This window comes from Balearica regulorum, chromosome 9 (assembly GCF_011004875.1).
Source record: "Balearica regulorum gibbericeps isolate bBalReg1 chromosome 9, bBalReg1.pri, whole genome shotgun sequence".
Taxonomy (NCBI): Eukaryota; Metazoa; Chordata; class Aves; order Gruiformes; family Gruidae; genus Balearica; species Balearica regulorum.
This window is the reverse complement of record NC_046192.1, coordinates 1,030,879-1,056,531: the sequence shown is the minus strand read 5'-3', so window position 1 is coordinate 1,056,531 and position 25,653 is coordinate 1,030,879. Positions and strand designations below refer to the sequence as shown.

General features: G+C 51.0%; 2 protein-coding genes across 3 annotated transcripts in view; one reads left to right on the top strand and one right to left on the bottom strand.

Annotated features, from left to right (window-relative positions):
* Positions 1-6,689, top strand: part of SLCO2A1 (solute carrier organic anion transporter family member 2A1) — a 29,370-nt gene extending 22,681 nt beyond the window's left edge. For both annotated transcript variants that reach the window (XM_075760709.1, XM_075760708.1), the window contains 8 exons: positions 869-950; positions 2,127-2,291; positions 2,846-3,035; positions 4,663-4,822; positions 5,170-5,339; positions 5,508-5,572; positions 5,724-5,844; positions 5,970-6,689. In XM_075760709.1, coding sequence (XP_075616824.1) covers positions 869-950; positions 2,127-2,291; positions 2,846-3,035; positions 4,663-4,822; positions 5,170-5,339; positions 5,508-5,572; positions 5,724-5,844; positions 5,970-6,090 — 1,074 coding nt within the window. In that variant the 3' untranslated portion in view covers positions 6,091-6,689. The remainder of the gene's footprint in view (positions 1-868; positions 951-2,126; positions 2,292-2,845; positions 3,036-4,662; positions 4,823-5,169; positions 5,340-5,507; positions 5,573-5,723; positions 5,845-5,969) is intronic.
* A 2,103-nt stretch (positions 6,690-8,792) lies between these two features.
* Positions 8,793-17,540, bottom strand: SRPRB (SRP receptor subunit beta). Its single transcript, XM_075760707.1, has 7 exons — positions 17,384-17,540; positions 17,121-17,215; positions 16,652-16,729; positions 15,241-15,323; positions 14,028-14,164; positions 13,091-13,145; positions 8,793-11,174 (listed from the first exon to the last, which is right to left on the bottom strand). Exons 1-7 carry the CDS (start codon positions 17,487-17,489, stop codon positions 10,958-10,960), a joined length of 771 nt encoding a protein of 256 aa, XP_075616822.1. The 5' UTR covers positions 17,490-17,540; the 3' UTR covers positions 8,793-10,957.
* Positions 17,541-25,653: the final 8,113 nt, after the last annotated feature.

Genomic DNA, 25,653 nt, shown 5'->3' with positions numbered 1-25,653 from the left:
GGGAAGGTGTTGGGTAGACCTGCGCCTTTCCTGGGGCAGGGTGACGGCTGGGTGGCTTCTGGGGGTTCCTGCATGCAGTCCTCCTTGGTAGGGGGTCTGTCTGTGGGGACTCGACCCTCCTGGGGGGTCTGACGTGGTTCTGCTGGTGATGGCTGTATCTTAACTCCCCACTGCAACACCCCCCTGCAAGGCAACACTCCCCTGACACCATCATCATTATCAGTGACAGCCCCTGCTCGGAGCAGAGCATCCTCACGTGCGGCGTACTGGGATAAAGCTGGGCAGTGGGGTTTGATACGTGGGCTTTTCCTTTGGGAAAAAAATTACAGAAAAGAGACAAGTTTCCCATTAAAACAAATTTTAAAAGATGCAAAACTATCAAAACATTCCATTTCAGTGTTTTCAAAGCCAAGCCCCACTAGTTTAGTTTCAAAAATTGTTTTGTTTTGAAATAGTTTAATCATCGATTCTTTAAAGGTCAAATTCAAACCCAAAATATTTCATAATTATTGCTAGAAGACTCACCAGACTTGACCTGACCTGTCTCCAACTTTCATTTTCAGACTTTTTGTAGAATTAAGAAAGAGGCATCTTGTCAGGGTTCAGCAGAGGAAAGCTCTCCAAGCTCTTAAAACCTCTCCAAGCAGGACAAGCTTTTTCCTTGCAGCTCTGCTCAAGGGCTGCAGCGATTTTCGAGATAATTTGCCCCTTTGCTGTGACGGGCAGGAGAACCCATCAGGCTTGGAGGGGGCTCAAAGGCATCGGGGACAGACCCTGCTCCTCCCAAGCCTCGCTGTGCGCCGGGACAGTGCCAACCATGCGGGGGTGGTCCCCTCTCACCGCAGGCTGCTCTTCTCTCCCTCCCCAGGACCCGAACGTGGAGGCTGGCATGCTCCGGAAGATGGAGAAGGGGGTGGCTGAAGAAACCTCCCTGCTGGAGTTTATAAAAAGTAAAGGGCTGGCACTTAAAGGCGAGGGTGATCGGGGGCGCCGGGCCATGCTGGGTGGGTGGACATCACCACGCCGGGTTTTTTTCAAGCTGAGGGTGCTTGTTGGGGACCTTTGAGTCCCTCCACCACGTTGCGTTGGAGGTGCCAGGGGCAGCTCCTGCACCTCGAAGGCTGTAGCGCGGCCTTCCCTAAGGACCACAGGAAGATGCACACAGCCTCCCTCTTGCTATAAGACAGCGGTGTTGAGGTCTGTGGAGCCTGAATCATCTCTGAAAATTGGTTTGAGGATCTTAAATGACATAAGCACACCGGAAAACACTAGCTGGGTGGTTTAACCCGTGGCTCCGGGAGAGGGCACGGGGCTGCCGGCGCCACCAGCCGCCGCTTTGAGAAGGTCACCGCACTGCAGCTTGCACCAGTTTGTTTATGTGTAGCTGAAACAGGCTTGAGTAGGGATGTCACTGATGAGAGAGATCAGTTTAATGACTTTTTTTAGCTCCGTGATGACTTCTTTCCAGCTAAAGCCCCTGCTCCTTCCCTCTCCATCCACCGCAGTCATATCCTGCAGCTGTCCAGCAACTTCTCTATCTATCTCGCTGGGCTTTGATGAACAACGCTGGGTCTCCATGGCACTCTGTTAGATGGGGAAAGCTAATTACAGACCAAATAAACAAACAGAGCTGCTCCTGAGGAGCCTGGAGTCAGTCTGCCTCTGCAGAAAGGCTGTCCTGGCTGGGCAGGGGGACATGATGTCCCACCAGGAAAATACTCGGTGTTCATTAGCTGCAGGAGCCAGACCCTGCCCGTGCGCAGCTGGTGGGGCTCTGCCAAAAGCCCTGCGGCTTTGTCTGTTTGCACTGCCGGAGGGTATGGCCCCTGCTCTGGAAAAACAAATGCAGGGTGGCTGCTAAGTGCTCCGAAGGCTTGTGAGTTTGGAAAGCGTGGGAGGGAGGGTAGCGGGTAGCGGGCTCCGCTTCTCAGAGCACTTTGGCCATGGTCCTGCCAGCTGCACAGCCAAATTAGGGTGTCTCCCCTTCCATTTTCCCATGGCCTTAGACATCTCCTGTATTAACTCACTGGGAACAGTCTAAGGGTGGGGTGTTTTTTTTCACGGTATGAATTGCTGACATGAAGATCACGTGGCTAAAATACGTTTTTCCTGCTGTTTCCCTGTAGAATTCCCAAAGATCTTCCTCAGGCTGCTCCTCAACCCCCTCTTCATCCTCCTGGTGCTCGCTCAGTGCAGCTTCTCCTCAGTCATTGCGGGTCTGGCCACCTTCCTCAACAAGTTCCTGGAGAAGCAGTACGGTGCCTCCTCCTCGTACGCCAACTTTCTCATAGGTGAGCACAGCCGGGCAGCAGCAGCCGTAGGGTGAAAAAATATCCATCGGCAGGGAGCCACGTGGCCATATTCCCCAGCGTTTGTAAATCCTGCAGGAGGAAGTCATTGGAAACTCATTTTCAGATGAGATCTAGGGATCACCTCGAAATGCTCGTGGTTGGTGACTCCCCTGACCTGAGATGCCTGCAGAAGGCCAGGCTCTCTTGCGGCCTCTCAAAGACTGTCTACATTTGTTCGCTCGTTCTTGCGGGCCAGCAACCACTCTCTTTGAAAACGTGCAGCCCCACCACATGGGTGAAGCAGGTCTGGATCACTCGGATGCTTAAAGAAGTTGGCAAGAGGAAGCCATCACGCCCCAAGCTCGATCTTGCACCTCTAAGCCAGATTCCTGCGGCTGAGGTTTCTCATAGGTGCTAGCTGCCTTGGGTTTTGGTCTGTCTCGGGTAACAGTGGGGTCTGTGGGTTCTCCCAACCACCACGAGGTCCACAAAGCCACTACCGAGACGTGCTTGGCAGGCAGGACCCCCCAGCTAATGACTTCGTTCCTCTGCAGGAGCTGTGAACCTGCCAGCAGCAGCACTTGGGATGCTCTTAGGAGGAATCATCATGAAACGCTTTGCCTTCTCCCTCCGGGCCATCCCCCGGTTTGCTGTGGTGGTGCTCGTTTTCTCCATCCTCATCTGCCTGCCCATCTTCTTCATGGGCTGCTCCACAGGACGCATCGATGGGATCTACCCACCCAGGTAACGCAGGCTCTTGGGTTGTTTCCAGCTCTCAACCTGATTGTCCATGGGGTGGGATACATGCAGGTGGAGGGGAAGAGGCAGTAGACATCACGACGCTACGGCTTGCTCCTTCATCCCATTGCCTGGAGGAGATCTAAGCGCTAGGCAGCACTGAAAGCTTGGGAGGTCATTTATTGATCTTATAGGGCTTTTCCAACCAAAACGGTTCTATGATTCCTGATTTTCTGTACCAAACAAGTGGGGTGTATTTTTCACTCTGGATTTCCATGGGGAAATTAGTAGTATTAGTGTCCGTGGCCACATCAACCCCACACATAGGCACGTTGTGCGCTCTTTGTTCCAGTGGGACATCACCTTTCTCCTCACCTGGGTGGAAACTTTTGGCTCTTACCATGTCTTTTTAAGATAAAAATGACATTTAGACTCCGCCCCAGGCTTGCTGTCGAGCGCAGCGCGCTCATTTCCCAACGCACTGCCAGCAAGGGGCTTTCGTACAGATGTTTCCCTTCTCCAGCAATAAGGCTCCTGTCCCAGGGGTACGGTGGAGGGGTGAGGGCCAGGGCAGTCCATGCGCTTCTCCCACTTAAAAGCCACTTAAATAACCATGGGGAAGGAAAGCAACAGCACTCTGCAAATTCATGTGTGGACAACGTGTCTATGTTTTGCTCTGAGATGATTGCATGGCATGCAACTGTGAATTCAGGAGCGTATGGAAGTCCAGGGAGGCACTGGCATCTCAAATGTGAGGCTTCAGATGTGAGGAGAACCTTCAGCTCAAGATCAGGTGCTGCAAGTGCTAAATTTTGGGAGGCACCTTGGCCCCACAGCGTTCACCTCTTTCCACCAGTGTCAGGTCAACTGCCTGTCTTGGCTCCTCTGGGACACACACACCAGTCTTCATGGGCTTTGCTGATGTAACTGGAGCTGCTGGAGGGTCTTGCATGGAAAAGGAGACTGTTTTCTCATATTATTTTGGAAACCTCCCCTCTATGCGATGGCAGAAGTGCATAAATGCCATTTGCCTGGATCCCCAGGTAGCTGTGGGCTACATGGATGGGTGAACATGAGCTCTGCCCCATCTCACCATGCCCAAGGGCAGGTCCCTAGTGCCGTCTTCCCGTAGGAGACAGACCGTGCAGCTCCAGCAGATGAACTCCCTGAGGTAGTAAGGCAAGACGGGACAGATAATTCGGTTCATCCTCTTGACTGTCATGCTGTTGTCAGGCTTGTTTGGAAACGAGCCTGCTTCCAGTTTCTGTCAGAATGGCGTTTCCAGCTGGGGCTGTTCGCACATCTGTTTGTGCAGTTCTGGATGCAGCCCAGATGTATTTCTCCAGGCATTTGACTGATTAGTTTTCAGCTGAGAGCGGGGGGAGGGAAATAAAAAAGTAAGTGTGTGAGTACTTGTTTGCAGACTTAACATAATTACTGCTAAGTTCCCTGTACACTTGCAGAGGTACCTGCAGGGGATCAGGGTCTGGCACAAGGCCAGTCTACTGCTGGCAGTGTCCCAGCACAAATAGGAATGGGGAAACTGGCTAACTATTAAGAAGGATTTTTTTTTTTCTTCCTCCTGTCCTATTTCTTAATTTTTTAAAAAATTTTTTCTTCTCCTTTTTGGCAGTACATTGAGTTCCCAGCAGCAGGTTAAGACGCCGAGTGGGTGCCACTGCTCTGAGCACATCTTTCACCCAGTGTGTGGAGAAAACAACGTGGAGTACATCTCCCCCTGCTTTGCTGGCTGCACAAACAGCACCACTAATTCTTCCACTCCCAAACAAGTGGTGAGTAAAACGATCGGTTGGCAAAGCTAGTGCTTGTTGGTGACGGTGGAGGCTGCAGCGATGCTGCAGGAACTTGACAAATGCAATAGCGTGGTAGAGGCTTTTTGATGAGGTGAGGTCTACCAGACATGCTGAAGTCCTGGGAATTGCCGTAATGCCCTGGGAGTCTGCTTGGAGAAATGGGGATGGCAGCACATGCCATTGCAGGATGTCATGGCCGTGCCATAAAATTGGAGCTGATGCTCTCATCGGTCTTCTGCAAGGCGATGTGGTCTGGTGTGTCACTAAAAACCCTGCTCTTGGCTTTGCGAGTTTTACGTTTGTTTTTTTCCAAACTTTTCCAACAGATCTACAAGAACTGCTCCCTGATCGCCGCTGGGAATGGGTTGTCCTCTGCCAAGACAGGCTCCTGTCCGCTCAGCTGCTCCCACATGCTCCTTCCTGCCATATTCCTCATCTCCTTTGCTGCCCTGGTAGCCTGCCTGTCCCACAACCCCCTCTACATGATGGTTTTACGGTGAGCCACGGGCACGGGGTTGTTGCAAGGCACTGGGGGGAAGCATGATGCAATGGGTTCCTCATGCTGGGATCAACGGGACCTCTTAAACGTGCACCAGGCCAAGATGCTTGGCCAAATGCAGAGCTGCCGGGGCAGCTCTGACCTCCTGTGGCTTCTCCCCTGCAGGGTGGTGAACCAGGATGAGAAGTCGTTTGCCATCGGAGTCCAATTCTTACTAATGAGGCTGCTGGGTGAGTGTCCATCTCCTAATGAGGCTGGGGGAAGGCAGCAGGGTGCTCAGAAGCTTGCTCGAGCCCCGGGAGGTGTTGAACCTCCTTGGGGACGGCAGGCAAAGCATGCAGGCAGGGCAGGCAGCCTGACTCCATCCTCTGCTCTCCAAAGCATGGCTGCCGGCACCGGCCATGTTCGGTGCCCTCATCGACTCCTCCTGCGTCTACTGGCAGAAGCAGTGCACCCAGCGCCGGTTCTGCGCCTACTACAACAACGACTTCCTCCGCAACAGGTACCCCGCCACGTGTCCCCCCCGGGAATGGGGGCGTCCCTGGGCAGGGATGACCACCGGGATGGTCCCCAGCTCAGCCTGGTGCCACATCCACGCACGGCATCTCCCTGCTCTTCTCCCGACAGATACCTGGGGCTGCAGGTGGGCTACAAGGTGGTGGGCACCATCCTCCTCGCCCTCATCAGCTGGAAGGTGAAGAGAAGCAAGGAGTACAATGTGCAGGAGAAGGCAGCAGGGCTGGTGTAGCCCACCTGAGGACTAACTCTGCCCCCCCCGTTACCTACTGCCAGTACTTTGTCTTTTTTGGGTTTGTTTTTCCTTCTAAGGGAGCAACTTCACCTTAGCAGCTCTGAGCTCCCATCCTGCAGCCCATGGCACTGCCGTGCTCCCGGCGAGGGATGCTCCCTGCCAGTTCCATCGTGGGACCAGCTTCTCCCAGGGCCTCCAGCTGCGCCTTGCCCATCGCTTCGGGGAGGGGACAGCCCCCCCGCCCCCGCGGGCTGGAGCAGGAGGCAGATGGGGGCTGTAGCACAGCCCCATCCCATATACCCAGAGACGTGCCTGCTGTGAGCGATGGGGGGGTGGGTGTGTCCCCCTCGGCGTGACATTTCCAGCCGGGTAATGCCCTCCTGGCTGGGACAGGAGCAGGGGAGATGGCTGCCAACACTGTGGGGCTGCCCTGTGTCCTCCCCTGCCCGCATCCCTCACAGAGGTCAGCATGGACACCACACACGTGTTGGGAAATGTTAACACTAGGGGTTTATTGTAGAACATTTGCAGGGGGGGAGGGGGGGTGTTGCTTTTTTTTTTTTTTTTTTTTTTTTAAATAAAGGTCACTTTTCCAATTGTGGTGCTTTGCTGGTCTCCCCCGAGGTCTGTTCCCACCAGCAAGGCAGTGGGGATGCCTGCAGGTCGCATCCTGGCAGATGCTGAGTGCATCCATCGCTGGCAAAGGTGAAGAAATGGTGGCAGACGGGAGAAATGGCGGCAGACGGGGCACACGCTCCCCCTGCGGCTCCCTCCCCCCACCCCGTGATGAGGGGCTGCGCAGAACAGGGGGGGCCAGGCAGCCCAGGGACAGCAGTGCTGCCTGCAGCCCCATGAAACCTGCTGGCAGCCCCAAGCCCGCAGCACCCTGCCTGCACTCCACTGCCCACAGCCCTCTTCACCCTGCCTACATCATCCTGCAGCCTGCTGCCAAAAGTTGCCTGCGCAGTTCAGCACACAGCAGCCCCAGGGCTGAGATCGCAGTCAGTCGGTGGGTCAGGATCAGCAGGGTCCACAGCACAGACGCGGCTGTGGCCGAGCCGGAGATCGCTGCACATACAATGAGCTCAGGAAAGGACTGAAGGGCATCATAGACCGAAAGATAGGGCAGGGAGGGACAGCAGCGGAGCGGAAGAGTTTTCTTGGGTAAATGCATTCAGCCTGTGCTGTCCTTAGCCCACGGCTGTGCAGGGCAAGGCACCGCTTTTCTTTTCACTGTGCTCTTGGCCAACAGCCCTGCTGCATCCACGCTCACGGAGGGAATAGAGGGAGAGGAGAGGATGCCGTGGATTTGCTCTGGATCAGCAAGTCTTTACAATAATGAGGTCTGTCCATGCTATTCCTGTTCCCCCTCCGCCTGGCTGGTGTTCCCTTAACACCGCTTTCTCCAGCTTCACCCCACCAGCAGCATCAAGCTGGACAAGCTCCAGAAGGTGCTGGCCAGCAGAAGCGCACGAGGTGACCCAAACGGGGCCAACACAGAAGCTCCTGGCCCCAAAGGTGTCAACAGGGCCGGGCTGGCCAAAGGCTCTATGCACTGGAAAGGTCACAGTTGCAACACCCTGGAAACCACCACCCCTGGGATGCCAACCTTCAGACATCATGCTATTTTAGCTTTTCTTTGCCTTTCGGCAATCTCTCCTCCACTTTTATGTGGTTTTTGCTATCCTGGATCTCGCTGTGTTTGTCGATCTCCTCCTAAAACACCCTTCCTTTCCAAGGGAACAATCTGCAGGCATAGCACAACCCGTAGTAAAAAACATCGCTCAAAAGAGCTTTAAAGTACAGTGAAAGCCTCAATCCCTGCAGATGTGTAAATGCGGCAGGGTGACTGACTCTGGGTCAGACAGCTGGAGCAGAGGGATGAGTTTATCACATCCTGCTGTCCTGCCAAAGCCATCTAAACACGCTGGCTGCCAAGCTGCAGCCTGAGGAGCAACTTGCCCAGCCAGCAAAGCCACAGGCTGGGAGCAAAGTTTATACTTAAGAGCAAAAAACAAAACACAAAGCTGACTGGGGAAAAAAAAAAAACAACCAACCCCAACATTCAGAGTTTCCAGTTCTGCCCTTTTCCCTCAGCCACTGGGGAAAATCAGCCCCAAATATTTAACAGGCAAGTCATGGATTGCAGCCCAAAAAACACACGTAGCTCTGCAACAGCCCAACGTGTGCTCCGTCCTCTGGCACGAGCGGCACTGGGTGCAGCCTCAGCTCAGCTGCATGGCCGTGCGGCTGCCCCGAGCCCCGCTGACGGGGAGAACTGAGGTTTCTCCATCCGGCTGTAAAGCTGCTGGGAGCCGTAGCCACCTCGGCCACCGTGCAGGGCAAGTGCTCGGCGACTTAAAGCACAACAGCCACGCACAGCGCAGTCTTCCTGTGCATTTGAGCAAAGTGCTTTTTTGTTAAGTTTTTTTGTTTGGCGGCTTGGTGGGTTTTTTTAATCAAGTCGCTTAACATTCAGACTAAGGAGTAAATACACCCCAAAAAACCAAACCCAAAAGCCCTGTGTGTGGAGGAGCCATTCGTTTTTTGACAAGACAGACCTGGCCACCAAGCGGGAAGGTTGATCTCCAACGTCATGTTGAGCAGAAGCAAAGCCCCGGTCCTTGTGGATTTAACACCACGGAAAAGAGTCAAGGCAGAGGCCAATACAGATTAAACCAAGACTCGAGAACAAACACTTAAGCAAAAAAAATTTATTTAAGGAATACTTTCAATAACTTAAAACCAACCATGGCCTCACACCACCTTCCCCCTTACCCCAGCAGAGGCCTCTGCTTTTCAAGAGACGGGTCTTTCCAAGCAGAATAACCCCCCAAAGAAACAGCTATATCCTCACTTCAGCATTACGGATTCAAAGCAGGCAGCCTAGGAAGGATCTCCAGCTAAAGGACTTCAAAGCATGACAAACATGTTCCAACAATACTATGGCTGCGGGAAATATAATAACATAATGTAAATATAACCCTCCCCACCTCCTGCATGGATAGCAGAAGAGCCACTGGGTCCCACAAGACTATTAAGGCAAGGCCCAGCTTCATTACGAGCAAAGATCTTTGCTGAAGACTGTTCTTGCTCTTCCCAACACTACTCACGCTTGGCTGAGGCAGAGGATGCCCCAGAGAGAAAGGAAAAGAACACAACAAATCAGCTGAGTGATGAAGGAAGCATTGAACCAGAGAGGAGAGGGGCCTGCAAAGGACAGGAAAGGTCTAAGAAAAGGTCTACCAGGAGCCAGCCACTCCCTCCTACCCCCAAACAAAGGGGGAAACAACAAAAACAAAGGAAACATTTCAATGCCGTAGAACCTCACAGTTCCCAGTGGCACCCTCATCATCCTCACACGGGTGCTGCACGGAAACGACGCCCCATCAGAGCACAAAGCTACACGAAACTGCCAGGTGGGACGACCGTGTTTTAAGGCTGTTCAGGAAGGGGAAGCTGAACACCCAGTACGGCACCAGGATCTTGTCTCCCACCTAACCAGCACCAGTGCTGGTGGAAGATCTCCCTTCGGATAACCGAGAGCATGGGAAGGAAGAGAGCAGACGTCCTTTGGACAGCTCAGAAGCATGCTGAATCAGAGCCCTCCCACACTCCAAACCTCACAGCAGCCTGCTGAGCCACTGCGAAAGCTTCAGCCACAGGCATTCCCTGAATCTTCCCTGTAAATTAACAGTTGAGATCACATATGGCAGCAACTTTGGCTTTAAACACCACTGACAAACAAGAACAAACTGCAAAAATCTCACATTTCTTTCCTCTCCGAGTATCTTCCTCACGAGGAGGAACCACACTTGCACAGCAACGTGCCACCACCTCCTTGACCTTCCTTCTCACTTCGCCTCAATTGCTGACTTACGACACACAAAAAAGATCTTAGCGCAGTCACTGGAGCAGGAGGCAGGCAGGGGACTGCACAGCAAACGCCTGTCAGGCCAGATCTCGTGGATAACGTAGGTATGAACCTGAAAACGTGCCTCATAGTTTCAAGCAAAGACCCTACTCTGTGGCACTTGGAGAGCGTGCATACACATCTGTGGGAGAAGAGCCTGAAGGACAGGAAGGAGAAGCAGAGCGAAACAAGCTTTCAGGACACAGCCCTGAGTTAAAGAAAAACTCCCAAGAAGTGTCCAACGGTGGAAATCACCCAAAGACAGGGGCACCGGAGCTGGACACCGGCAGCGCAGTGACAAAGGCTGAGCAGCCAGCCTGGTTTTGGCATTTAATGGACCACTCCAGTCCCACAAAAACGGGACTGCACCAGTCTGGAAGAACGGGAAGGTAGGAGACACAAAGGAAAACAGATTTTTATACTCTCCTCAATGATTGCCAAACTGAGAGAGTCTGTGGGCTTTGCTGAGGCAGTGAGAGGCTAGGGAAAGCAGTCCAAATCAGGTGATCGGTAGCTCCAAGAAGCAAGAGGGTTGCAATGCTAAACCAAGGCAGAAGACAACACACAGACTCCAATCTCTAAAACTCACCTGGCAGTGCACTCCTTCCTAATTTGCTTGGCAGCTACCAAATGAAAAGCCTAAAGATTAAGGAAACTCAGAAGCCCAGAGGGTCAGGACCCCAGAGGAAGACAAAGGAAGAGGGGAGAGGAAAAAAATATTGTGGTGTGAAAAGACAGTCAGAGGAAACCACACCAGCAATTGTGTCATCTCGCTTCCAAGCCCAGGAGCAGCAGAGGAAGATACCACAAATGCTGATTTCCAGTTTAAGTTTCTTCATTCTACAGCAAGATGAGATGTGAGTGCTTCACACCATCCTTTTCTTTTCAGTCCCCAAGCATCCCACCCCCTAGCCTCCCCAAGCCTCTCCCTCCAGCCCTGCCCTTCTCCGTTCAGGCGATCTTGGCCAGCCATTTCTCAAGGCCCTCGAAGTCAGCATCTCCCTCCTCTCCCTTGCTGCCCCGAGCACTGCACTCCACAAATTCCACCTTCATGGGGAGCTGGGAGAAGTCGAAGTCCTTGCCCTTCTTCCCCAGCTGGGCAGGGCCCCCAGTGGCTGAGCCATCCAGACTGGTGGGGGCTGCAGAGCGGGTCACTCGTAAGGTGTTGCTGCAGAGAGAGAAGGGAAAGGGTCAAGAGCCAGGGGAACATTACCTACACCCGTGACCAGGAGTTACACGTGGTTTAGCCCACAGAGCTCAGCATCTGCACTGGTTTAACAGGTTAAGTGGGAAGAGAGAGGCAGCCGTGATAGCAGGGATCATGCAGGGGCTCACCCCAATGCCAAATACCTTTGTGGACTGAGAGGGAGATCGAGTGTCCCCATCGCTCCCCTGAGCAAATTCCTGCCCCGCTGCTCCTGTCCTTCAGCTTGCTGCAGCATCTCAACTCCCTGCCACATTCGGGGAGGAAGGACGGACCTCCTTGTCCACACTCACCAAGCATCCAAGGCAGCACAGGGAGACGGAACAGCCACACAGGCACTGCAGCTTGACTGCCTCTGAGGTCCCAAAAAGCGAGGCTAGGGAAGTCAAGGGGCTGCAGCAGGCGCAGATGCAATCTCTCCTGGGATCTTTGACTCATGGCTGGACTGATGTGTCTCCTCCAGAGACAGAGCAGTCTGGCAGTGCCTGCTCTGATCAATCCCAGATACCTCACAGAAAGAACACCACTGCCCAGAGGCTCAGGAACGAGAGCAGACACTTCCTTGGGTTCTCCACACACGGACACCCAAGTACTGCAGCTCAGGGAGAGGATGGCAGCAATCGGCCACCCTGCAGGAGTAACGCTGCCTAACAGGGCACATATAACCTACCTAGAAATCCAACTTCTACACACAGGTAACCAGCAAATGCCCAACATCAGAACCAAGGAATGCTTATTTTCCTGGAGAGCTTGAATATGTGGCAACCAATTCCTCCCTTAAAAACAGGAAGGTCAGGTATCCAGCCTGGAAAAGGCACCAGCACAAATAACCCTGCTGCCGTCTGCTGGCCAAAGAGACTGGCAACAGGATGGCCATATCCCATGAACGTGCATTTGTTCGGAGACCGAAGAGCTACCCACAATCTTCCTCCTACGCCCAAGACCACCCAGCTGCTAACTGCAATCCAGCAAACAGGCTTCACAGGTAAAATAAGCAGTTCTGAGTGTGCATGGGGAAGCAAAACCTCTACTAGATGCTGGTGAAGTCCACCACAGCACAAGAGCTGCACAGGTCTCTCCCAAAGCAGGTTTGGCCCAACTACGAGACTCACAGGCAGAATTTTCACATAGGGAGATTAAATATAGCTTAAAAAACCCCAACTTTTACTTGCCCGATCCCCAGACTCGCCAGCCACTGACGCTGCAGCTCGTTCAGCTGGCAGCTTATAACGTAAGCCACTTTACAAGCCACTTTCTCCTCCTTCCACTTCCTCTTACAACTTAAAATTAACAACAGATCATACATCATTTGTCTTCCCAGGTGAATGCCCTTCCTAGGGGGGACACAGAGCAAACACAAGGGTCCCAAACAGGGCTCCTCCAATGCCCGTTAGCAGACCAGGAAAACCAGACGGTCTCTCCCCAGCTCTCAAGCTTTGCATGCCAAACCCTTTTGCATCAGAGTAGCCGCGCAAAAAAAGTCCACACCAGTAAAACCAAGCAGAGCTACCAAGATCTTCACGCTACCCACAGAAATTCTGACCTTGCGAAGCCAACCCTGCCCGTACTTGAGAGAACAGCGCCCCCGAATGTATCGTTTAGCCTAGAGACGGCAGATTTTAGGAAAGGGATGCTGTTCCTCCAACCCACATCTTCTAGGAGGCAATACACTGTCTGTTCCTACAGCTTTTCTGTGTGCTTTAGCAAGCAGCAATCTTCTCTCATCCTGTTTACACCTACACAGACAGAACAGTCTGGTCTTTTTCTACAGCGAACTCAGACGTGGCTCAAGGGCCACATCACATCACTGAGCACTGAGGTAAGAGAAAGAAAGGAGAAGAGAGACACTCAGAGGGTTTAAGCTCCTGTTTCATACTTACAGCTCCTTCTCCAGCTGCTGTTGAATAAGTTTCGCTGATTTTGCCATGGTGACATCTAGAGAGAAAAGCAAAGGAATTCAGCTCCTTGGCAAGGCCCGCTCATACTGCGCAGTCCTAAGAGTTACCGCGACAAAGATGGCTGCGTCTGCACTAGGGTAAGGGATGCGAGAGCTTTGGGTTTGCAGGTGTGAATGGGAGCAACCCAAAGGTCTGATAAAACATATGGAATTAATTTCTTCTTGCTGGGCAGTAAGTTGCTTCAGAGGACGGGGTCTGCTGTCCCACCACAAGGCCCAGCACTCCCAGCCATCCTGGCATTACAGAGCTCAACACAGCACTTTTTAACCTATGGCACGTGGAGCCAGGAAGGGCCTGGGCACCTCCCAAAGTAGTGCTCAAAATAACTAAGAAAACCAAATCTGATACTGCCCAAAAGCTTCAGAATGTTATCCAGGGATTCACACTTTTACTGTTAAAGTTGTAGGGATCCGAAAATCTAGTCCTCTCCAATAACTGGATGCTCCTGCTAGTCCAATCAAGAGAAAATATATAAACTTGGCAGCTAAGCAGCTCTGATTTTAACATCGAATCTACCAAGTGTGTACAGACAGCTCATTACACTCAAGTTGATCCTATTTTCCGCTGCCTGCAGATTCAGGAAGACAGCTCAGCACAAGCAGGACGCCACCTGCCTTACTTAAGCCTGTCTAAAAAGCCATAGCGCTCTCAAGTGGTGCTTCTCTGCAAAACTATCAGACATACCTGACCTAGAATTCTTCCACTGGCTGCTAGAAATGCTCCTGCTGGGTAGTCCAAGGTTAAAATTAAGTTCCAGCCTTCATTTTCCTGAAATCCCAACTCCTAAGAAATTCAGCATGCATGGCGTGAACCCCTAGGACTGAATCCAATGTCTAGCCCGTAAGGCAGCACATAATACCTTGCTTATTGCAAGCAATCAGCAGCGCGGGTGCGTTTTTGAGCACGGTGCTATCGACCAGGACCTGGTACAGGAACTCTGCCACATCCTTCACCTCCCGCTGGAAGGCCACACTGTCCACCACAAACACGATGGCTCTGGAGGAAAGAGGGAAGAACACGTGCTGGGCCTAAAGCTCTGCAACCGTCTGCTCCTCCAAGTATCGCAGCCTGGGCTAACATATTTTTTTCCACATCTGATCTCATCCAATCCAAGAGCAGGTTAGCATGTGTTGGCTGAAACACACCCCATGCCCAGTCCAGCAGGAAATCTTTCCCTCTCTGCCCCGGGAAACACCACATGCCCTAACCCTCCCCACCGTGGTTGTTTTACAGATTCACAGATTGGTTGGGGTTGGAAGGACCTCTGGAGATCATCTCATCCAACCCCCTGCCAAAGCAGGATCACCCAGAGCAGGTCGCACAGGATCGCATCCAGGTGGGTTTGGGATCTCTCCAGAGAAGGAGACTCCACAACCTCTCTGGGCAGCCTGTCCCAGGGCTCGGTCACCCGCAGAGGGAAGAAGTTTTTCCTCGTGTTCAGGTGGAACTTCCCGTGTTCCAGTTTGTGCCCGTTGCCCCTGGTCCTGTCACTGGGCACCACTGAGAAGAGTCTGGCCCCTTCCTCTTGACACCCACTCTTTAGACATTCAGATCCCCTCTCAGTCTTCTCTTCTCCAGGCTAACCAGCCCCAGCTCTCTCAGCCTTTCCTCATACCAGAGATGCTCCAGTCCCCTCCTCATCCTCACAGCCCTCCGCTGGACTCTCCCCAGCAGTTCCCTGTCTGTCTGGAACTGGGGAGCCCAGACCTGGACACAAAACTCCAGGTGTGGCCTCACCAGGGCAGAGTAGAGGGGGAGGAGAACCTCCCTCACCCTGCTGGCCACGCTTTTCTTCATGCGCCCCAGGTACCACTGGCCTTCTTGGCCATGAGGGCACACTGCTGGTCACGGAGAGCTTGGTGTCCAGCTTGTTTTGTCTCCTGATGCGCTACAGCGGGAAAGCAGAACAGTAACTAACGCCCGTTACCCCATGGCAGAGCTCTGACTCTCAGGGTACCACCACCCACAGTGACTCCAGCCCAGCTCACAGCATCCCCAGCACCATCATTTGGTTTGTCCCTTTCCAAAACATCACCTACCCCCTCCTCCCCTGCCAATCTCCCCCAAGTTACCTGGCTGCTGCCTTGAACCTTTCCAAGAATTGCAGCCGCAAACTCTCATGGCCTGGAAGGTCGATTAAGGTCACGTTGGCGCTCTGGGAACAGAAGAGAGAAGGTATTAGCAAGACCTAATCTAGGGGTACCTGTCATCACGGACCAGGGAAAACCAATCTGATCGTGGATTCCAGTTAGCCTGGCGTTGGGGTGAGTGAATCCCCATACAGGCAGAATCACGTAACTCTCCCTGAGTTACAGTCTGGGAATAACACAAAAATGCCCTCACAAGAGACTTTTTTTAATTGAAAGCTACAAACATTTCCCTTTCCACCAGCTGCCAGCCAGAGAAAGCAGCGACATTAAAGATAACGCATGCCCCTCACACGCTCCTCATTGAGATGTGGCCAAGTAGGGCCACGTCACCGTTCTCAAGATAATGCTCCTTGTTCTCAAGAGGGGAGAGAACACCACACAAGGCTTTGTGAGTAGATACTCACTGCTCTTGGATTTTAACGGAAACCTTGTCCACAATTTAAAAAATAGAAAAGCAACAGTTGGCATTGCAGCATTCCAGCACCTCTCCCCCTCCAAACACCTCCTGTCTGCTCAATCCTAGGGACACAAATATTAAACAAAAGCCCTGCACTTCCCTTTACTAAGTTTTTAACCTCTTCACCACTGTTACTGAAGCTCGCCATAGAGAATCCACAAAAACATCCTCTACTTTTACAATTCACCAGCACGTAACGAGCTGCCAGCTCGCTGCTTTCACTGCCACATGGGCACCCAGCAAGAGAAAGAAACTCTTCTGGAACTAGAGAGATCATCATATACTGAAAATAACTAGCTCTGTGGCAGCCCAGGACCTCAAAGTATCCAAAACCCTTTTTGAGATCACACAAAGTTCAGCTGGAGACTCTTTTTAAGCCTGCTAAGGCTTTTAAATTCAGATTTTCTTGGGCAATTGCTGCCAAGCAAATAAATCAAACACAACAGAACGACGTTCCCTCACAAATCTCCCTCCAGCTCTGAACCGCACCGCCGTCCCCGCAATGCTGTCTTTTACTCCACTCGTAAAAGCAGTTCCTCTTCCTCTCCTACAGGAAAAACCACCACGCACTACCCGCCTTTCAAAACCCGACACAAAGACGTGGTTTTCAGCCAAAAAGGTTTCCAAATCTGACAAGCAAAGAAAAAAGAACCTGCACAGACGAGAAGCCTCTAACACTTCCCAGTACTTTCCTACCTTCTCAGTGTGCGCTGCCTAGAAAAATCCAGTCCTACGCTCGGGCCAAACTGGGGACTGATTTCAAGCTGGGAGGACTGAGCAGCACAAAAAGCATCAAGCACAGGGAGCAGAAAAACAAAGGCAGCAGCTGGCTGCAGCAACCACACACAAGTTACAGCCAAAAACCCGCCCGCTCACCTTGTCACTGCTGACTCTGTAAACCGCGGAGCTGTCGGTTATAGAAGTCTGGGTATCGCGGTATCTGCCTGTCAACAGCTGTGGGGGAAAAAAAGGTCATTTTCAGAAAAAGGAGGCTGGAGGAGCACTGGCATCACATTTCATCCCCTCAGAAACCGGAATGATATGTAAGGGGTAACAGACCTCAAATATCCAATTCCAACTTTGACATGCACAAAACGATTTCATTGTTTTCCCCAAAAAATTTTGAAAAAGCACTTATTAAGAGAAAAAAAATATATATACTGAATCTCCACGTCGCTAAAAACAAGAAGGAAGACAGCATGCCTGCAAATCCTTCAAAGCCCCTTCACCCCTGTAGGAGAGGCCGCCGGCAGGGCGGCTGGAGCCGGGCAGAGCCCCGCCTTGGGGCTCCTTTGGCGGCCGCTGCGAGCCCCCCGCCCGCCGCCCGCCCCGGGTCCCCGCTCACCCGCGCGAAAAGCAGCGTCTTCCCCGCGTCGCAGAGGCCCAGCAGCAGCACGGCCTTCCGGCTGCTCCTCCTGCCCTGCACGAACCTCCAGATCACTGCGGGAGAGAGGAGGACGCACCTAAGCCCGCCGCTGGCAGCACCGGTGCCCCCTCAGCGAGCGCGGCCCCAGGGGCCGGGTGCTCCCCGGCGGGCCCGCAGAGCGCGACCGGAGGGACCGGGGGTGGGTGGGGGGGGTGTGTTTCCCTCCGCAGGTCGCGACTCACGGAGGGTGACGGCGACGGCGAGCAGCGCCAAGAGGACGGAGAGCACGGCGGGGTCGGGCAGCTCCCGCCGCAGCGCCTCCAGGTGCGGCTCCAGCCTCCCCGCCATGGCTGCCCGCGCGCACACGTCGCCTTAGCACCCCGCTTCCGCTTCCGGCGGCGCGCAAGGGCTGGCGGGAGGCGCGGGGGCTCACGGGAGTTGTAGTTCCTCAGCGAGGTCCCGCTGCGGCGGCTGCTGAGGAGATGGGAAGGGGGGGGTTCGGGCTGGGGCCGGGCCCAGGGCGCCGTGGCTCGGGCTGGCCCCCGAGGTAAAGGCACGGGTCGCCTTTCCCGCATGAGGGGGGGGGGTGTTAAATGCACGACAAGGCGCTGGGGGGCTGCCACGGCCCGAGAGCCGTGGCGGTCCGGGAGATGATTGCCCCTTGGTTTGAGACTCAGACGTCGTGAGATGTTCGGCCACATCTAAGTGCGTCTGGTTTTGTGCCCCTCAGTTCAAGCAAGACACCCGTGATAGCAAGGGTGGAGACACACCAAGAGGGACAGGGGCCTGGGGACTCGCCCCGTGCGGGACCGGGAGCTGTCGGGCCTGGAGAAGAGATGGCTGCGGTTGTACCAGGCGTCGGGAAGATGGAGCCAGGCTTTTCACAGTGGTGTGGGATGAGGGGCGTGGGCAATACACCGAAACGAGAGAGGATCAGAGTGGGTGCGAGGGAAACTTCTTCCCCTTGAGGGCTGTCAAGCAGTGGGACAAGTTGCCCACGGTGGTTGTGGAGTCTCCATCCTTGGCGGGTCTCAGTGCCTGTGATGTGCGGAAAATCAGACTCCACAACTGGGAAAGTTGTAAAGTAGGTATGTTTATTCAGCGCTGGGCAGCACGGGGGGTCATCCCACCAAAATCGTGCGCACCTTGCGGCAATTCCCTTTGAATTTTATACAACAAAATGTTACATATTCAAAAAGCGTCTATACATATTCATGATCTGTCCGTGGAAAGGCGGTCTTATTACAATGAGTTCATTTCCATTGTCTCCGCCTTTAACTCCTCTCAGCTGCGCACGCGCAGTGCCTCTTGGTGGTCGTGGGCCGGGGTCTTGGGGATGAAGGCCGTATGTCTTCCTCACTGTGCACTTTTCACCTTCACCATAAAACTTACTCAGACCGGTTCCTAATTAGCAGAGAATCCTCCGTGTTCATTCCATTCTGATTTACTACCTCCTTATCTTGTGATTGGTTGCAAAAATGCAAGCAGAATGAAGGGTCATCTTGACCCTTCCTTACGCTAGTTCTTGTTAAAACATCTTACGTAAGGGTTAAGATTACTAGATATGTGGCTTAAGCTAGTTAATGGTCCTGCTATTTCCCTTAAGTGTTAGTTCCCTCTATCAATCCCCCCTTTTCAAAAAGGTTAGTAAATTCGTTTACTATAGCTAATACAATGACTCTTTATCTAATATTTTCTCAAAATACTTATTTGATTCTAACCTTTGCCTTAGCTGATATTTCTTCCATTCGCTGTAAGAATTCCCCGTGTTTTGACAACACCCTAAAGCACATCGAACTACTACACACAGAGCTATAAACAGGATTATAACCATAATTGTCATAACAAACAATTGTTTCAACCATGTCAAATTCGGTAACCAGGATGTTAATCTTTCCACTAAGTCACTAAACCCCCAAGATGTGTTATCTTGGGCCACTTCATGCAAGATTTTGGTTTTTTCCCAAATTTGAGATAAATCCTTTTCAATCCTTTTGTCTTGGTTGACATAGGTACAGCAATGTTCACCAATAACCGTACATAAACCTCCTTCTTTAGCAAAAAGCAAATCCAGCCCCAGCCTGTTTTGGAGTGTCACCTGTTCTAGAGAAGAGATTTCTTTTTGTAGAGCTGTGAGCGCATCAGCTGTAGCATTATTAATAATTTCCATTGTAGCCGAAATGTTGACTAAGGCCTTTTCTAATTCACTAACCCCCAACCATGCGATAAACCACCTCGCAAAGCTATGAAAGCTGGTTGGTCTTTCTACTAAAGGGTTCCGTTTTCCCCGGGTTTGATGGGCCACGGGTTTCATATAAGTTCGTAATAAACCGAGCGTGCCTGAACTAGTTAAGTTTTGTACAATAGTAATGTTAGGAACTATAGTCCCTATAGCGCATTGACCTTTCCACCCTAAGGGCAATACTTTGTACCCCCACTTCCCACAGATCCAGTACCATCCCTGACCCACAGGGGTGGGCCAGCCTTTGGGGGTACTGCTGACGTGTCTTCGAGTCTGGTTGCTATTCCACATATTTGCACCTCCATACTTGATATAACTTGTGCAATTAGGGTAAGCCCCAACAAAACTTGTACTTCCACATTTTTTTATCTGTGCTATTCCCTCCCGTACTCTTTGTGGTGTTTTCCAGGTAGCACCTCTGGACACAAGGTACTTCCGTGGTCTCGTTCCAGAGTGTGCTTAAATCTATCTGCCACTCGAGATTCCTTTTTGGTATCTCCATGTATTCTGTGAGGGATATATTACTAAAGGCCTTGGCTATCTCCGAAGAGTTGGGAAAACTGGTGGCGACCACCGGGTGGCCCTGTCCTACGTTTGTGGGCAATCGTGAGCAAATCCAGCAATCAGACCAGTTCATGGCATTAGCAATTTTGTCATGTAGCTGCAAAAAGGCATTATTCTCCCATGCCTCAAGTCCCCCTATTAGGCTTACAGTCAGTGTCGTGACAAGGTAAGCTTTCCTTGCTGTACTTGCGTGACTCTCCATGGAGATTTAGGTGCCTTCTTCACACGGGAGTGGTGAATCCAGGCATTCTGTTCCTTAATCTTTATTGCTGTGAAGAATGTGAGGAGTACCTGGAACGGTCCTTCCCATTGTGGTTCCAGGGTCTTTTCTGTAAGAGACTTCACATATACATAATCTCCAGGTTTTATGTTATGTACAGGTCCATCCAAACCCCTGCTTCGAGTCCCAACCACATGTTTTTCAATTCTGCTGAGTTGTTTGCCTAATGCCACCATGTATGAAGACATAATTTCCTCCCCTGCTTGTGCGGACATCCCTTTCTGTATTCCATAGGGTCGTCCATACAAAATTTCAAAAGGGCTCAGCCCCTCCTTTGCTCTTGGCCTGGTTCGTATGCGCAAAAGAGCCAAAGGAAGAGACTGAGGCCAGGCCAAGTTAGTTTCCTGTCCCAATTTCACAATCTGCTGTTTGATTAAGTGGTTCATTTTTTCTACTTGGCCACTCGACTGAGGGCGATATGGGGTATGAAGCTGCCAATCTATACCCAAATGGCAGCTAATTTGTTGTACTACTTTTGAGATGAAATGTGGTCCTCTGTCAGAAGATATGGTTGCCGGAACCCCAAAGCGTGGTATTATTTCTTGTATTAATGTTCTGGTTACCTCCCGAGCCTTGGCTGTCCTGGTAGGAAATGCCTCTGGCCAACCTGAAAAGGTATCAGTTAATACCAATAAATATCGATACCCCCCTTTTCTTGGGAGTTCTGAGAAATCAATCTGCCATTGTTGTCCAGGCCCGTTGCCTTTCCCAATTTGGCCCATTTCTGGTTTGGGGGTATTCTTAGGATTAGTCTGGAGGCAAATATCGCACTGTTGAGTTACTTGCCTCATGGTGGTGTATAGATTCCTAGCTACAATCTCTCTAATCAGGTGTTTATATAGAGCTTCTGCCCCCCAATGCCTCTTCCTGTGTTCTTCCCTTATCAGAGACCATGTTAGATAAGAGGGAATGATTAGTTTCCCTTGTGGGGTGAGAGCCCACCCCTCGTTATTATACGACCCTTCTAGGTCGATGATAAGCTTCTGATCTTCCTTAGTATATTTTGGCTTACCTTCTAGGGAGATTTGCCCGTCAGGGACCAAAGCCCCTTCTGTTTTTACCTTTGTTTTGGCTACCTGTTTTGCCTCTCTGTCCGCCAGCTCATTTCCTCTTTCCAACTCCGAGTTCACTTTCTGGTGCGCCTTAATGTGCATGATTGCCACTTTCTCAGGGAGTTGGACTGCCTCCAACAGCTTCAGGATCTCCTCCGCATGCTGGATGTTTTTGCCTTGTGAGTTCAATAATCCTCTCTCCTTCCAGATTGCTCCATGCGCATGCACAACTCCAAAGGCATATTTTGAGTCTGTATAGATATTTACAGCTTTGCCTCGGGCCAATTCCAAGGCGCGGGTCAGAGCAATTATTTCTGCCTTCTGCGCAGAGGTATTCATGGGCAAGGGCCCTGACTCTATTACTTCCTGGCTGGTGGTAATGGCATATCCAGCATGTCTTTTACCGCTTAGGACATAGCTGCTTCCATCCGTGAACCAGTTTTCCGTGTTTTCCATAGGACTGTCTCTCAGGTCCGAGCGGCTCGAATATGTTGCCTCGATGGTCTCCAGACAGTCATGATGCACTGGTTCTCCTGTGTTTCCACTGAGGAAAGAGGCTGGATTGACAATGTTAGTGACTACAATCTCCACATCATCTTGTTCTACCATTATAGCCTGATATTTCAAGAATCTTTGTGGGGAAAGCCAGTGTCCACCTTTCGCTTCCAGTACTGCAGATACTGTATGGGACACTAACACAGTCATTTTCTGGCCCAGGGTGAATTTTCGGGCTTCCTGGATGTTTAGTACTACAGCCGCGACCGCTCGCAAGCATCCAGGCCAGCCCTTTGCAGTTGCATCCAATTGTTTGGAAAAGTAGGCAACTGCTCGTCGGTACGGGCCCAAATCTTGTGCTAATATTCCTAGGGCAATCCCCTGCTTCTCATGGGAAAAAAGGAAAAATGGTTTATTCACATCTGGGAGTCCTAAGGCTGGGGCCGACATCAGGGCCTTCTTTAGCAGCTCAAAGGCCTGTATGGTCTCTTTGCTCCATTTAAGGGGTTTCTGCTCAGTGGTTGTTAGTGCATACAAGGGTTTAACAAGCAGTCCGTAATTATAGATCCATAGTCAGCACCACCCAGTCATCCCCAGGAAAGTTCGTAACTCTTTCACTGTTTGTGGTCTCGGGGTTTGGCATATTGTCTCTTTTCGGGCCTGTCCCAAAGTCCTTTGTCCAGCACTAATTTCATAGCCCAGATAAATCACTTTGCGCTGCATTACTTGGGCCTTTTTCTTGGATACCCAGTATCCCTGGAGCCCCAAAAAATTTAGCAGACTCACCGTCCAGGCCATACAAGCGTCCTTTGTCTTGGTGGCAATCAGGATGTCATCCACATATTGCAACAGTTTCCCTTCCTCAGGCGGGGCTTCCCAAGACTCAAGATCTTTTGCAAGTTGATTACCAAATATAGTAGGGCTATTTTTGAACTCTTGTGGTAACACCGTCCAAGTAAGCTGAGTTTTACGACCGCTTTTAGGATTTTCCCATTCGAATGCAAATATTTTCTGGCTGGCTTTATGGAGAGGGAGGCAAAAGAAGGCATCCTTCAGGTCTAAAACGGTAAACCAGGTTAGTTCAGGGGTCAGCACAGTTAACAAGGTGTATGGATTCGCCACTACCGGGTAGAGGTCTTCAGTTATCTTATTTACAGCCCGTAAGTCCTGGACTACCCGGTATGATCCGTCGGGCTTACGGACAGGTAATATGGGAGTGTTAAAGTCGGACTCACATTCCTTTAGTAATCCTAGTTGTAGAAAATTTTCTATCACTGGCCGGATTCCTTCCTTGTCCTCCTTCCTCAGGGGATATTGTTTAATTCTTACCGGCTGCCTTCCTTCTTTGAGCCTGACCTCAACAGGTGGGGCATTCTTTGCTCTTCCGGGTACATCAGTGGCCCATACCCCAGGGTATACCTGGTTCGTGATCTCCTCCCGGATTTTTCCTTCTGTGGGAACACTAGCTAGTGATAAACTCATTATTTGGATATACTGTTGATCATTTACCTCCAGAGTAATCTCTCCTTTTTCAAATTTAATTATTGCACCCAATTGTTCCAATAAATCTCTTCCCAAAAGTGCCTTCGGGGATTTGGGCATATACAGAAATCTGTGAATGCCCCATTGTTTTCCCAGTTTATATCTCAGAGGCTCACAAAAATATGCCTTTTCACTTTGGCCAGTTGCCCCTTTTACCATGATATAGTCATTTCCCAGGGGCATCAAAGCTTGGTTTAAAACCGAATACGTTGCCCCTGTGTCGATCAGAAATTCTATCTTCTTTTGTTCTTTCCCTAGCTTCATTATAACCAGTGGATCCGCTAGGGTAGATTCCCCAGGTCCCCGTCAGTCCTCCTTCACATGGGCCACTATCCCTCTTTTCTGATTGCTTCGTCCCTTCCCCTTATTTCCTTGCCTTTCTGGACACTCATTCTTCCAGTGACCAAATCTTTTGCATAACGCACATTGATCCCTGTCTAATCGAGGCGGTCCTCGTCTGGGTTTTCTCTCTTCTTCCCTGATGACCGCTACTACCCTTCTCTGTCCCCGTTTGTAATCTTCCTCTCTATTGCTGAACACTCTCCATGCCTCATCCAACAATACTTCCAGGTTCCTGCCCTCTGTGGGACGCAGCTTTTGAAGCTTTCGCCTAATATCCCCTGTAGACTGGCCCAAAAATAAAGAAACTAGTTGTTGTATTCCTACCTCTGACCCAGGGTCCAGCGGTGTATTACGGCGCATTACGTCCCTCAGTCGATCCAGGAATTCGGATGGTGACTCGGAAGGCCCTTGCTTAATTGCATATAGTGCTGACCAATTTATGGTCTGGGGAATGGCTCTTTCCATTCCTTTTGAAATCCATCCCTGATACGCCCGCAATTTCTCCATATGGGTGGACCTATTCGCATCCCACTTTGGGTCCTGAAGGGGGAGGTATTCTTTAACGTCTCCTCCCGAGACTTTATAATGGTCCTCAGCCAGATCCCCTGCAGTTTTTAAAATCAATTGTTTTTCCGTCTCGGTCATACATTCTAACAATAATTGTATGTCATTCCAATCGGGGTTGTGTTGCTTTACGATAAACTGAAAATGTTTGGTCACACTCACCGGATCGTTCCTGTAATCCTTAGCAACCCTTTTCCATGCCTCTAAATCAATTGTGGAAAAAGGTACCTTGATCAGCATTGTCCCACCATCAGGTCCTACTGCTTCCCGGAGAGGTGCCTGCAGGACCGTCAGGCCGGGCTTCCGCCTAGTACGGGAGGATACAGGGCTAGTCGGGGGAGTGGAGGTTCCGTCCGAGTCCACATCCTGCTCCTGCGATCGAGGGGGAGGCTTAAACAGATCAGTTAGATCTTGTTCTAGTGCCTGGCGGTTTTTGTTTGCGTTTGTACATTTTTGTCCAATACTACATGCCGAGCAGCACCGCTTCAGCTTGCCTTTAAGTTCCTTGTTACTCTCTCTTTCAAGGGCAAGTACCATAGGGTCCTGTGGTGGCACCATCCCACAGTCCCTTTGCCACTCCGGATGATTTCGGAGGGTGAAAAACATATCTGCATATGATACTTCATCCCATTTTCCTTCCCTTCTTAAAAACAGCATTAATTGCAAGATAGTGTTATAATCAATTGACCCATTCAATGGCCATTTGGCTCCATCTTCTAGTTTGTACAGCGGCCACCACTGATTACAGTACTTAATAAGGGTCTTCCTGCTCTCTGTGCCTCCAGTCCCAGCAATTTCCTTCCAGTGAGCAAGTACACAGCCTAGGGGACTCTTTTTTAGAATGCCTCCCTGGGTATTGCCCATCCTAATAATTTCTTTTTCCTTTTTCACAAACTCTTTCCTGCTACCTTCTCTATCCCGTTTTAATTTCCACGCAAACCTCCTCTTACAAATCCCCACAGTTCTCTTTCAATCCTTTTTCCCAAACGTCCCCAAATTTCTGGGATTAGGTCTTTTGGGTTTTTGGGTGGGTTTGTTTTTGTTTTTGTTTTTTTTTACACTCAAACTTTCCTATTTTGGATTCTTGGTAAGTCCTTTCCCAATCACAAAGCTGGGGATTTTGGGAAAGCACTTAGGACATTCAGCTTTCTGCCTTCCAGATAAACAATACCACCTTTCCTTGCAAAATGAACACTCTAACAAGACCCAGGCCGAATGCCAATTTTCGCATAATTTGTTAGTAATCCCACACACAAAACAAGGAATCACCCTCCATCAATATGAGGGTTTAAAAAAGGTATCTGGGACAGGTTGTTCCCAATTTAGGGCTACTATCTGTCCAATTGGTGTTAAATACGCTCTTCTTAATAAAATCCGCTCCGCTCCCCTCCTTATCCAGTTCCCTCCTTCATTTAAATACTCCCAAGGTTC